The sequence below is a fragment of the Oncorhynchus masou genome, chromosome 32 (assembly GCF_036934945.1).
Source record: "Oncorhynchus masou masou isolate Uvic2021 chromosome 32, UVic_Omas_1.1, whole genome shotgun sequence".
NCBI classification, from domain to species: domain Eukaryota; kingdom Metazoa; phylum Chordata; class Actinopteri; order Salmoniformes; family Salmonidae; genus Oncorhynchus; species Oncorhynchus masou.
Genome location: NC_088243.1, coordinates 16,655,637 through 16,668,525, shown reverse-complemented (window position 1 = coordinate 16,668,525; position 12,889 = coordinate 16,655,637). Strand labels below are relative to the sequence as shown.

Here is a 12,889-nt window from a genome sequence, read left to right as displayed (position 1 = left end):
CTGTACATATCTACTGTATATACACATCAATTATACTGTACATATCTACTGTACATATCTACGGTATATACACATCAATTATGCTATACATACAGTGCCTTGCGAAAGTATTCGCCCCCCTTGAACTTTGTGACCTTTTGCCACATTTCAGGCTTCAAACATAAAGATATAAGACTGTATTTTTTTGTGAAGAATCAACAACAAGTGGGACACAATCATGAAGTGGAACGACATTTATTGGATATTTCAAACTTTTTTAACAAATCAAAAACTGAAAAATTGGGCGTGCAAAATTATTCAGCCCCCTTAAGTTAATACTTTGTAGCGCCACCTTTTGCTGCGATTACAGCTGTAAGTCGCTTGGGGTATGTCTCTATCAGTTTTGCACATCGAGAGACTGACATTTTTTCCCATTCCTCCTTGCAAAACTGCTCGAGCTCAGTGAGGTTGGATGGAGAGCATTTGTGAACAGCAGTTTTCAGTTCTTTCCACAGATTCTCGATTGGATTCAGGTCTGGACTTTGACTTGGCCATTCTAACACCTGGATATGTTTACTTTTGAACCATTCCATTGTAGATTTTGCTTTATGTTTTGGATCATTGTCTTGTTGGAAGACAAATCTCCGTCCCAGTCTCAGGTCTTTTGCAGACTCCATCAGGTTTTCTTCCAGAATGGTCCTGTATTTGGCTCCATCCATCTTCCCATCAATTTTAACCATCTTCCCTGTCCCTGCTGAAGAAAAGCAGGCCCAAACCATGATGCTGCCACCATCATGTTTGACAGTGGGTATGGTGTGTTCAGGGTGATGAGCTCTGTTGCTTTTACGCCAAACATAACGTTTTGCATTGTTGCCAAAAAGTTCAATTTTGGTTTCATCTGACCAGAGCACCTTCTTCCACATGTTTGGTGTGTCTCCCAGGTGGCTTGTGGCAAACTTTAAACAACACTTTTTATGGATATCTTTAAGAAATGGCTTTCTTCTTGCCACTCTTCCATAAAGGCCAGATTTGTGCAATATACGATTGATTGTTGTCCTATGGACAGTCTCCCACCTCAGCTGTAGATCTCTGCAGTTCATCCAGAGTGATCATGGGCATCTTGGCTGCATCTCTGATCAGTCTTCTCCTTGTATGAGCTGAAAGTTTAGAGGGGCGGCCAGGTCTTGGTAGATTTGCAGTAGTCTGATACTCCTTCCATTTCAATATTATCGCTTGCACAGTGCTCCCTGGGATGTTTAAAGCTTGGGAAATCTTTTTGTATCCAAATCCGGCTTTAAACTTCTTCACAACAGTATCTCGGACCTGCCTGGTGTGTTCCTTGTTCTTCATGATGCTCTCTGTGCTTTTAACGGACCTCTGAGACTATCACAGTGCAGGTGCATTTATACGGAGACTTGATTACACACAGGTGGATTATATTTATCATCATTAGTCATTTAGGTCAACATTGGATCATTCAGAGATCCTCACTGAACTTCTGGAGAGAGTTTGCTGCACTGAAAGTAAAGGGGCTGAATAATTTTGCACGCCCAATTTTTCAGTTTTTGATTTGTTAAAAAAGTTTGAAATATCCAATAAATGTCGTTCGAAATATCCAATAAATGTCGTTCCACTTCATGACTGTGTCCCACTTGTTGTTGATTCTTCACAAAAAAATACAGTCTTATATCTTTGTTTGAAGCCTGAAATGTGGCAAAAGGTCGCAAAGTTCAAGGGGGCCGAATGCTTTCGAAAGGCACTGTATCTATGGTATATACACATCAATTATACTATACATATCTACTGTATATACACATCAATTATGCTATACATATCTACGGTATATACACATCAATTATACTATACATATCTACGGTATATACACATCAATTATACTATACATATCTACTGTATATACACATCAATTATGCTATACATATCTATGGTATATACACAACAATTATGCTATACACGAAAAGCAAAACACAATCATATGAATCACCGATTCTTCAGTTAAAAGGCCCTCTGCCTGAATCGGCCTAGAGGTACCAACTCTGGGGATCATTCCACATGAGAGGTGCTAAGAAACTGAAAGCATATTTATCCAACTTGGTGGAGATTGAGTCCGGGTCTGGTAACTTATAGGTCTGAAGGTTATAGGTATGGCGGAAGTTTATGCAAGAAGGCTTTCTAGGCACATTGCACCGATCTATGAGACTTCAAAGAGGGCCAGCCTACTTTCTGATACAAAATGCAACGATGTCTACTGGAACATCGCCCGTAATAAAGCACAATGCACTATGATACAGTTCGTCCAATGGCTTCAGTACAGTGGCAGCTGCATTCATATAGACGATATCGCCATGGTCATTAACCAGAATGATTTCGGTTTCTGCTCTTTAATGAAGACCAGACCTGTTCCTATAGAAGAAGCCTATTTGAATTCTTCATTTCTTAACTACTCAACATGCTTTTTAAACGATAGCTTTTTATCCATTCAGATGCCCAGATATTTATAAGCGGAAACACAATCAATGAGGGCACCATCCAAAGTACATATGCCTAAATCATCAGACAAATTGGATGTGATTTGGAAAATATCACATCCTTGGTTATACCTGCATTATGTACCAATTTCAGTTCAACAATGGCTTTCAAATCTAATTTCCGAATGCCCCGTCAATAAGAGATTAAAAAGTGTTTAAAATGACAGAGGGGGAGGGCTGCATGATATTAATGTAATGATAAAATGATTAAGCTTCCTGTTGATGAAAATGTCAAGGGGAGGATGGAAAGGTTCTCTCATGGTATAGAGATCTATTCTGAGACAATGATGCAATGTTTATTCTGGATAGATTTCAAATGACCAAAGCCCCAAAAACAATTCTGCTTGGCTGGAACAGAAGCCAGCACCCACACCGGCTCACCAGCCTGGTCACCCCACCAGCCTGGTCACCCGTGGTGTCGTGGTCCCTCTGTCTCTTGTTCATTCACTCTCTCTTGCTTGTAATTGATTGAGTGGCTATTAAAATTGTAACAGGGGATCATGGTTCTGTCTCCATGCTCAACGTGAGTGGGCCGGGGTTAATTGTGGGCCACTGGCCACCATTAACATCTACTGTACCTGCCAAGCCACTGATCAGGGTTTTAGATGGTTCACGTCATACAGGGATTCATTGTGGAAGGTTTTTTTTTCGGTTGGGGCTACAAGGTCCTGTGGGGTCTACTGGTCTAGCTTTATGAGGTCATATCTGTGTGTGCAAAGGGTAATGTGAATAGGAGAAGTTGTTGTGTCTGTACTGTGATGTTTCTTTTTTACTCTTTCTCTTGCCCTCTTTGCCTCTCTCTCCCCCCTCATCAGGTCCAGTATCTTTGCCCTGCACTGCAGTGATCCTCCAATCTCTGCCCAGCTACTAGCCTTCCTCAGAGTCTTCTGTATGACTGAGGGTAAGACACACTCTGCCTCCCTCTGCCTCCCTCTGTCTGCCTCTGTCTGTCTCTCACACACACATACACACACACCCATACATGCACACACTCAGTGAGCCTAAACAAACGAGGCAGGACACCAGATGTGAATTGGGAGTTATCCACATTCAGTCTGAAAAGTATTAATTCACATGTTGAAACACCTAGTGACTGGTGACATAAATCTCACTGTGCCAGGCTAGCGTCCTCCGGCTAGAAGCTGGGCAGACCAGGATTCAAATACAGTTTGAAAGCATTTCAAACACTTGATACTTGATCGGCTAACTTGTTGAACTTTTTAGGGCTGCAATCCCGTTAACGGGATCGGTATGACAACAGCCAGTGAAGGTGCAGGGCTCCAAATTCAAACAGAAATCTCATAATTAAAATTCCTCAAACATACAACTATCTTATACCATTGTTAGTCCCACCACAGTGTCCGATTTCAAAAAGGCTTTACAGTGAAAGCACCACAAACGATTATGTTTGGTCACCTCCAAATCACAGAAAAACACAGCCATTTTACCAGCCTAAGACAGGAGTCACAAAAAGCACAAATAGAGATAAAATTAATCACTAACCTTTGATGATCTTCATCAGATGACACTCATAGTACTTCATGTTACACAATACATGTATGTTTTGTTCAGTAAACTTCATATTTATATCAAAAAAACTCAGTATACATTGGCGAATTATGTTCAGTAGTTCCAAAAACATCCGGTGATTATGCAGAGAGCCATGTCAATTTCCAGAAATACTCATAATAAACGTTGATAAAGTGTTATACATGGAATTTCTCCTTAATGCAACCGCTGTGTCAGATTTAAAAAAGCTTTACGGAAAAAGAAAACCATGCAATAATCTGAGGTCGGCACTCAGAGCCCAATCAAGACAAAAATATATCCGCCATATTGTGCAGTCAACAGAAGTCAGAAATAACATTATAAATATTCACTTACCTTTGATCTTCATCAGAATGCACTCCCAGGAATCCCAGTTCCACAATAAATGTTTGATTTGTTCGGTAATGTCCATCATTTATGCCCAAATAGCTACTTTTCTTTACCAAACGCGCTAACAAATCCAAAGTCACGAAGCGCGTTTACTAAAAGCAGACGAAATGTCAAAAAGTTCCATAACAGTCAGTAGAAACATGTCAAACGATGTATTGAATCAATCTTTAGGATGTTTTTAACATAAATCTTCAATAATGTTCCAACCGGAGAATTCCTTTGTCTTCAGAAGTGGGATAGAACAGAGCTCGCTCTCACATGAACGCGCATGGTCAGCGCATGTTCAGGTCATGGAAAACCTTACTCAATTAGCTCTCAATCGACCCTCCTTCCCAGTAGAAGCATCAGACAAGGTTCTAACTGTTGACATCTAGTAACTGTTGACATCTAGTGGAAGCCTTAGGAAGTGCAAAATTACCCGTATCCCACTGTGTATTCGATAGGCAATGAGTTGAAAACCTACAAACCTCAGATTTCCCACTTCCTGGTTGGATTTTTTTCTCAGGTTTTTGCCTGCCATATGACTACTGTTATACTCACAGACTTCATTCAAACAGTTTTAGAAACTTCAGAGTGTTTTTCTATCCAATAATAATATGCATATATTAGCAACTGGGACTGAGGAGCAGGCAGTTTCCTCTGGGCACCTTTTCATCCAAGCTACTCAATACTGCCCCTGCAGCCATAAGAAGTTAATGGGAAAAGTCCTAGTACTCCAGGCAGGCAAAAGCAAACTCAGTCTATTTAATGCAACCCTTGCTGTTAATAGATCGCAGAGCAGCATTCAACTGCCCTAAACATTTGGAAATGATGAGTTCACTTTAAAAGGCATCTCAAGTGCAATTGCACTGTTTAGCTCACATCTGAAGACTGGGGGGCATTTAGGACGTACTACAGATCGCTATAATATCCTAATGATTATGATCACACTTCCTCAATTCCAGTAATATGGTGACACTATAGGAAAGCTGGTTTGGTATGGTTTAGAAACTTGGGATCCAAGCTGGACTTATCAGTGTGGCCCGTGTCACCTGGACATGTGGAAATACAGTATCTTGACACCTGTAATAAAAACCTTCAGGCTTCCGTCAAAACTGTCAATTTATTAGAAAAAACAATAAGTTTAGGAAAAAAACTATCCCGCCCAACTCGTCATCCTGAATAATGGACATTCTGGAGTAACAATAACACAACCAACGATCTGTAGTAATACTAGTCCCGTGCCATTAGGTCTTTGGTCACGTGCATGAGATGCATACTTGTGTCACGGAAAGAGAGCAAGAATTGAGGGAATATGGAAAGTTTTTCCTAAACAAATTGGTTATTTCGGGAACAGAACTTTTCAGTCAGAAATAGCTGTAATTATCTTGCAGTTTCAGCAACATGGACAGCTCGATAAACACTTTGATGTTCTGTGGTGGTCGCTACAGCAGGGGGGAGAGAGACACAACGGGTTCTAGTCACAGTCACTCGCTGTCTTTTTTAACACAGCGCAGCAAGTCTGAGCCCGGCACAATCAAATCAATTGCTGGTCGGACTCCCTCTAGTTATTTGTGTCTTAATTATTTAATCAAACAGTGTGCTTAAAGCATCAGACAAGCTCAGTGAATATAGTTGATTTGATTAAAACACATAGGATGTGTCAACATATTGAATAATACATGTTTAAAAATGTTGACCAATCGAATGGACGAAAGAACAGACGACGACTTGGTCGATTTTACATTTTATTTAATTTTGTGTCAACGATCTACACCAAATACTCCGTAGAAGTGGATGAAAAATTCTAATGTTTGTAAATCATTTATGAAAAATACAACACTATCTTGATTAGGTAAGTACTCAACCCCCTGAGTCAATATGTGTTAAAATCACCTTTTTGCAGCGATTACAGTCTCAAAGAGCTTTTGCACACCTGGATTGTACAATATTTGCACTTTTTTTATTTTTTATTCTTCAAGCTCTGTCAAGTTGGTTGTTAGTCATTGTTAGACAGCCATTTTCAAGTCTTGAATAGAATTTTCAAAATGATAAGTCCAAACTGTAACTAAGCCACTCGAACATTCAATGTCGTCTTGGTAAGCAACTACGTTGTATATTTGGCCTTGTGTTATTTGATTTCTACTCCTCTACCAATAGGTGCCCTTCTTTGCGAGGCATTGGAAAACCTTTGTGGTTTAATCTTTTTTAGAAATTCACTGCTTGGCCTGAGGGACCTTATAATTATCTGTATGTGTGGGGTACAGAGATGAGCAGTGGTGGAATAAGTTCCCCCCATCATACTTGAGTAAAAGTAAAAATACCTTAATAGAAATTGACTCAAGTGAAAGTCACCCAGTAAAATACTACATAAGTAAAAGTCTAAAACTATTTGGTTTCAAATATACTTTGGTATCAAAAGTAAATTGAATTGCTCAAATATACTTAAGTACAAAAAGTAAAGTATAAATCGGTTCAGGCTTGCCATAACAAAGGGGAAAATATAATTCTGCTTTGACATTGATACAATTGATACAATTTTAAGTGTGTGTGTGTATTATGATGTGTGTGTTTGCGCAGCGTTTGAACATATTAGGCAGTTATCCTCCCCTTCTTTCATGTCCCCTCCTTTTCACCCTCCCCTCCTTTTCACCCTCCCCTCCTTTTTACCCTCCCCTCCTTTTACCCTCCCCTCCTTTTCACCCTCCCCTCCTTTTCACCCTCCCCTCCTTTTCACCCTCCCCTCCTTTTCACCCTCCCCTCCTTTCATGTCCCCTCCTTTTCACCCTCCCCTCCTTTTCACCCTCCCCTCCTTTCATGTCCCCTCCTTTTCACCCTCCCCTCCTTTTCACCCTCCCCTCCTTTCATGTCCCCTCCTTTCATGTCCCCTCCTTTCACCCTCCCCTCCTTTCATCCTCCCCTCCTTTCACCCCCCTCCTTTCATGTCCCCTCCTTTTCACCCTCCCCTCCTTTTCACCCTCCCCTCCTTTCATGTCCCCCTCCTTTCACCCTCCCCTCCTTTCATCCTCCTCTCCTTTCACCCCCCTCCTTTCACCCTCCCCTCCTTTCACCCTCCCCTCCTTTTTACCCTCCCCTCCTTTTCACCCTCCCCTCCTTTTCACCCTCCCCTCCTTTTCACCCTCCCCTCCTTTCATGTCCCCTCCTTTTCACCCTCCCCTCCTTTTCACCCTCCCCTCCTTTCATGTCCCCTCCTTTCACCCTCCTCTCCTTTCACCCTCCCCTCCTTTCATCCTCCTCTCCTTTCACCCCCCTCCTTTCATGTCCCCTCCTTTTCACCCTCCCCTCCTTTTCACCCTCCCCTCCTTTCATGTCCCCTCCTTTCACCCTCCTCTCCTTTCACCCTCCCCTCCTTTTCACTCTCCCCTCCTTTCACCCTCTATTCCTTTTCATCCTCCCCTCCTTTTATGTCCCCTCATTTTCACCATCCCCTCATTTTCACCCTCCTCTCCTTTCACCCTCCTCTCCTTTCACCCTCCTCTCCTTTCACCCTCCCCTCCTTTCACCCTCCCCTCCTTTCACCCTCCCCTCCTTTCATGTCCCCTCCTTTCATGTCCCCTCCTTTCATGTCCCCTCCTTTCATGTCCCCTCCTTTTCACCCTCCCCTCCTTTCACCGTCCCCTCCTTTCACCGTCCCCTCCTTTCACCATCCCCTCCCCTCCTTTTCACCCTCCCCTCTTTTCACCCTCCCCTCCTTTTCACCCTCCCCTCCTTTTCACCCTCCCCTCCTTTTCACCCTCCCCTCCTTTCCACCCTCCCCTCCTTTCATGTCCCGTCCCCTCCTTTCATGTCCCGTCCCCTCCTTTTCATCCTCCCCTCCTTTTCACCCTCCCCTCCTTTTATGTCCTCTCCTTTCATGTCCCCTCCTCCAGCCTAATCGAGCCTTACATAATATCGCCGATCAAAAGAAAGATCTGGAAAACAGCAGTTGGCTACCGGTCAACCTGTAGAATAACAGTCCCTTATCTTAACCGTAGTCTGATATTCTTTTAAATTAATGTCACCAAACTAAATGGACATCTTTAAAAATATGTGTACCTGTATAGCTATAAAGATCTGGCCCTCTGATGAATAGACCTGAATTGTGTACTTGTGTTTTCCCTCTGTAATCATATTGGTCCTGCCATTCTGGTTCACTGCCATTTAACCGTTTCTCTCCACAGAGGAGCTGAAGGACTACCTGGTAGGTGAACATGCCATCAATAAGGTTTTCACACTAGGTAACACGGAGTTCCCAGTGAGCTGGGACAATGAGATCAAACTTTGGACATTCCTGGAGACCAGGGCTGCCCTGCTGCTCCAGACCTACAAGACCAGCTCCCAAGTCAGTGAAGATTTCACCCACCTCACTGTGTTGTTTCGGGTCAGCGTGTCTATCAGTGTTGTGTAATGTTTAGTATATTTCAACAGGACCCATTCTCAACCTGATAAGTTAACAAACTCTTCCTCTGCCTTCTGTATGTTATCCCTTTCTCTCTCTACTTTCCCCCCGCTGTCTGTGTGTCTCCTCTTCCCTTCCCCTCTACCTCACTCCCTTCCTCTCTGCCCAATGTCTCCCCACGTCCCTCCGTCCTCCAGGATGACCAGTGTGTGTTGGAGAATCCCGACCTCTCCTTCCACTCCCGTGTGGCCATCCAGCTACGCCTGGCCGAGAAGCAGATCCTGGAGAAGGTTGTGGCCAGCGGCAAGGCCAAGCGCCTGCACTTCCAGCAGCAGCAGGAGGAGGGCGCTCCCCTGCCCCGCTATGAGGAGAGCGACATCTCCCTTCTGGAGAACGCAGAGGCCGACACCAAGCTGCCTCTCATATTGAGGAAACTTCAGGAGGAGGACGAGGAGGGAGACGACCAGGCAGCGGTGGAACGGGTGTTAGCCCAGGTACAGCAGCTGGGACAAGGGGATGCAGCCAGGGAACTAGCCTCCCTCATAGTCAACGGGGATGGTGGGAAGGTGGTAGTCAACGGGAATGGTACGGACGCTAGCCCAGTCCTGCAGGTTGGTGTGGACGCTAGCCCAGTCCTGGAGGTTGGTGTGGACGCTAGGCTGAATCAGGAGGCTAGCAAAAAAGTTAGCTTAACCTCCTTGGACGCTGGCCAAAGTGCTAACCTTGCCCAGGAGGAGGATGGTATGGTTGCTAAGTTCACCACGCCAGACGCTGCTGACCCAGCTACCACCCAGGAACAAGAAGGCCAAACGGAGAACGGAGGAGACAAGGCTACTGCTTCTCTCTCACAGGAAGTGGACGTGGACCTGAGTGCAGAACGAACTGGAGACGTGCCCAATGTGAACAGTGTATAGGTGTAATCATCATCTAGCTAGGCCTTATTGCAGAAGAAGAGCAGTGCCAGCCAGTCAGTCAGCCAGTCAGTGTTGTCTCTCTTAAGTGACTCAGAAATAAAGGAGCTAAGAATTAATGAATAATTCAGATTTAAAAAACTGAACACTGTTGGTTGGTTCATCCCTCCTTCCACTGCTTTGTTAGTTTTACCTGCATACCGCAGCAGACGGCGCACTGCCAGTCAATGTCCCTCCCCTTTCCCTTCTATCTGAGCAGTAAACATTTCTAATGTTTTATGAACAACTGGCTTTGTTTTTTTCTTTTACAGTGCTTCACTAGTTTACCTTGAGATTATTGACACACGAGCTGTGAGACAATGGTAGTTAGTAACAATGGCAGCGCTGGTTTCAGTTCCACTACTGTAGGGTGAACAGAAAGAAAGAACCGATTTGAATTTAGTTTATCTCCAGCAAGCCAACATCTTATCCTAACAGCTTTACCCCTCACTCCTCAGAATCCGTTTATTACTGTGGTTTATCTCCATATACGGCTGCTATAATTTCACTTGACAATCTTCTTCGGTGGTGTATTCGGCTCTTTGTTGCTCATTGTTTGAGACCATCGCTGTCCCTCTTTCTCACGTTACACTTCCTGGTTTCACTCAATAGCATTTAAAATACAACTGAAGGAAACTTTTGACACAAAATCGCGGATATGTCCTGTGCTCTTGTTCTGGGAGCAATCAGCATTTTATTTCTCTACTCGGAGAATAATGTACAATTTTGAAATGTGATGGAAAATTTAAGGATAATAAGTGCGTTTATTAAGCGAAATTAGATGACTAAAGAAGGTGTTTTGGGTCGTTTTTGAAAACGTTAAATAATTACAATGTTTAAAATGTTAAACTTTATTATGAATGTACCTCCACTCTTCAAGTTGCAGTTTAATCACCTGAGGACGAGTTGCGGCTTTGATGAAGAATATGACTAATGCTATAGTCTATTATGAAAAAGCCATAACAGTCAGAATGGAGACTAATTCAAACCTCTTCATCAGCAAGACAGGGCAAGAGATGTCATGTGACCTCCTAGACGTGTCTCACATAAAGGACTTCAACTCATTTCTGTTAGATTATTGTTTTGTTAGACATCCTTAGTGTTTTTGACTCCTCCTTTCTCCACTCCAGAAAGAAAACAAACAGAACATCGATAACGCGGTCTCTCATCCAGTCGCTATTTCTCCACATGTCTTTATTTGTCTTTATGATCTCTGCTCTGTATTTCAAAGCCTAGGTTGGTTTTCTATTAACATTGAATGGCAGTTAGACATGAGGATGTCTAGCTTGCTCTCGTTGTTAGATGTAAGCGCTTAAATAACCCTTAGCTTCAGTACACCAGCTGTTGTTAATATTATCATGTTATCATGTCGGGACAGCCGAGGGAGCTAATTCAGAATATTGGTGTCTGCGTTCTCCCCCTGTGAAAAAGCCATGTGATGGATGGTGGATATGAGGGGCACCATTACCACCTCACTAGTTAAAGTTAACCTTACTCCAAAGAGTTAGCTTGTGCTGCTTATTATAACTTGTCTATCTATAAGTTGATGCTGTTACCAACCTCAAAGTGAAAGAGTTCTGAGTCTATTCTACTGTGTAGTTTAAAACTAAAAGGGGTTTGTTTTGTAACTTTTAATTGAACTCACCATGTTGGTTTCTGCATCATGGACTGTTTCCTTTCTGTATTTTCATTCACTCATCATTTGTACCATTCTCTACCGGTCAAATCAACCTGCTGCTTTTCTAAAAATGTTTTTTTCTTGTTACTGAGAATCTACCGACTGCTTTAACCAATCGCACTCTCCAAGTAATTCACAGCACCTGGTGTATCCAGAGCTGTCCTTGTCCAACCAATGAGTGACAAGGAGTTGGCATGATGGCACAAACGGACTGGTATTCGGGCTACCTTGTAGCCTTGTCCCACGTCTGTACTCTACGTGCGTCTTCTGACATTGATAGTTGGTGGTAACATTGGACTTTAGTGTCCTCATTACGGTTTGATTAATATTGTAAGTACAATGTATGAACATGGTTAATGTACGTACAGCAGTATCCCCAACCCTGCCACAGTATCTGTGTGTTAGAGATGTTGACGATGAGTATGACGTGCCTCTTCTCGAACGCCCAGGAAGTTACAATTCAAACTCCCATTAGACATTTCTTCATTTAGTCCCATTATGACCGGTATGTACTTGTGGAAGGCGACCTGAGAAGCAACTGAAAACCATGCCTCCACTATATTAAGCTGTTGTTAACTCCTGACCTGTGGGTGGCAGTAATGAGACGCCAAATTTGTATTTTTTTCAGTTGCTTGGGTATTTTATCTAGATCTTTTTTGGAAGTTCAAATGATGATGATGATGATGAAGTATTTTGACATAACGCGTGCAGAGCTGTCTAATGGAAGTTTGAATCGGAGCTTCCTGGGCTTTAGAGAGGAGGAACGGCATACTCATCATTGAAATCTCTAGCGCACAGATACTGTGGCCCCTCAACCCTCGGAAGCCAAGGCTTCTCAACATTCTGTCAACCACACAAGATTTGTGCCAGCCGACCCTAACCCTTACCCTAAATACAGTGTAAGTACAGTGAAAAATGTAGTAAGTACAATAGTTGTTACACTGTGCTACAGCACATCCAGATATGCAGCAGTTTTGGGCTTGTTTCTCTGACTGTGAGATACCGAAGGTTGTGATGTACACTAACTATGGAGGACAGAATACAGTCATGAAACTGTCCACATGGAAACAGATTAAAGTTCTAATTTCTCACTCATTGTCTCCTGCCTTCTTCTCTCTTTCTTTTGATAAGTCTTTCAGCCCATCCTCTCCTCCAGAGACACAAGGTCACCATCCCTTCTGATGTCGCTTTCTCTTGATCTTTCTCTCACTTTCTCTCCCTCTCTTCTCCTTTGTTGGGGGAAAAAGTTTTATTTAATGTATTTTCCTTTTCTCTGGCCCTATTACAAATTTATAAAAGAAACATTATCTTGAATCATTTAATTCGGGGCAATTAAATTTTGAAATTCCCCATTCATAATGCATTGGAGCTCCAAGATAAAACCCCTTTAATCCTTGAATATATTATTATAATGGCCGTG

General features: G+C 42.9%; 1 protein-coding gene across 2 annotated transcripts in view; it reads left to right on the top strand.

The window, feature by feature from the left end:
* The window catches only part of LOC135525628 (actin-histidine N-methyltransferase-like), a 45,925-nt gene extending 33,363 nt beyond the window's left edge, over positions 1-12,562 (top strand). For both annotated transcript variants that reach the window (XM_064953362.1, XM_064953363.1), the window contains 3 exons: positions 3,341-3,426; positions 8,624-8,784; positions 9,039-12,562. In XM_064953362.1, the coding sequence (XP_064809434.1) occupies positions 3,341-3,426; positions 8,624-8,784; positions 9,039-9,755 (964 nt within the window). In that variant the 3' untranslated portion in view covers positions 9,756-12,562. The remainder of the gene's footprint in view (positions 1-3,340; positions 3,427-8,623; positions 8,785-9,038) is intronic.
* Positions 12,563-12,889: the final 327 nt, after the last annotated feature.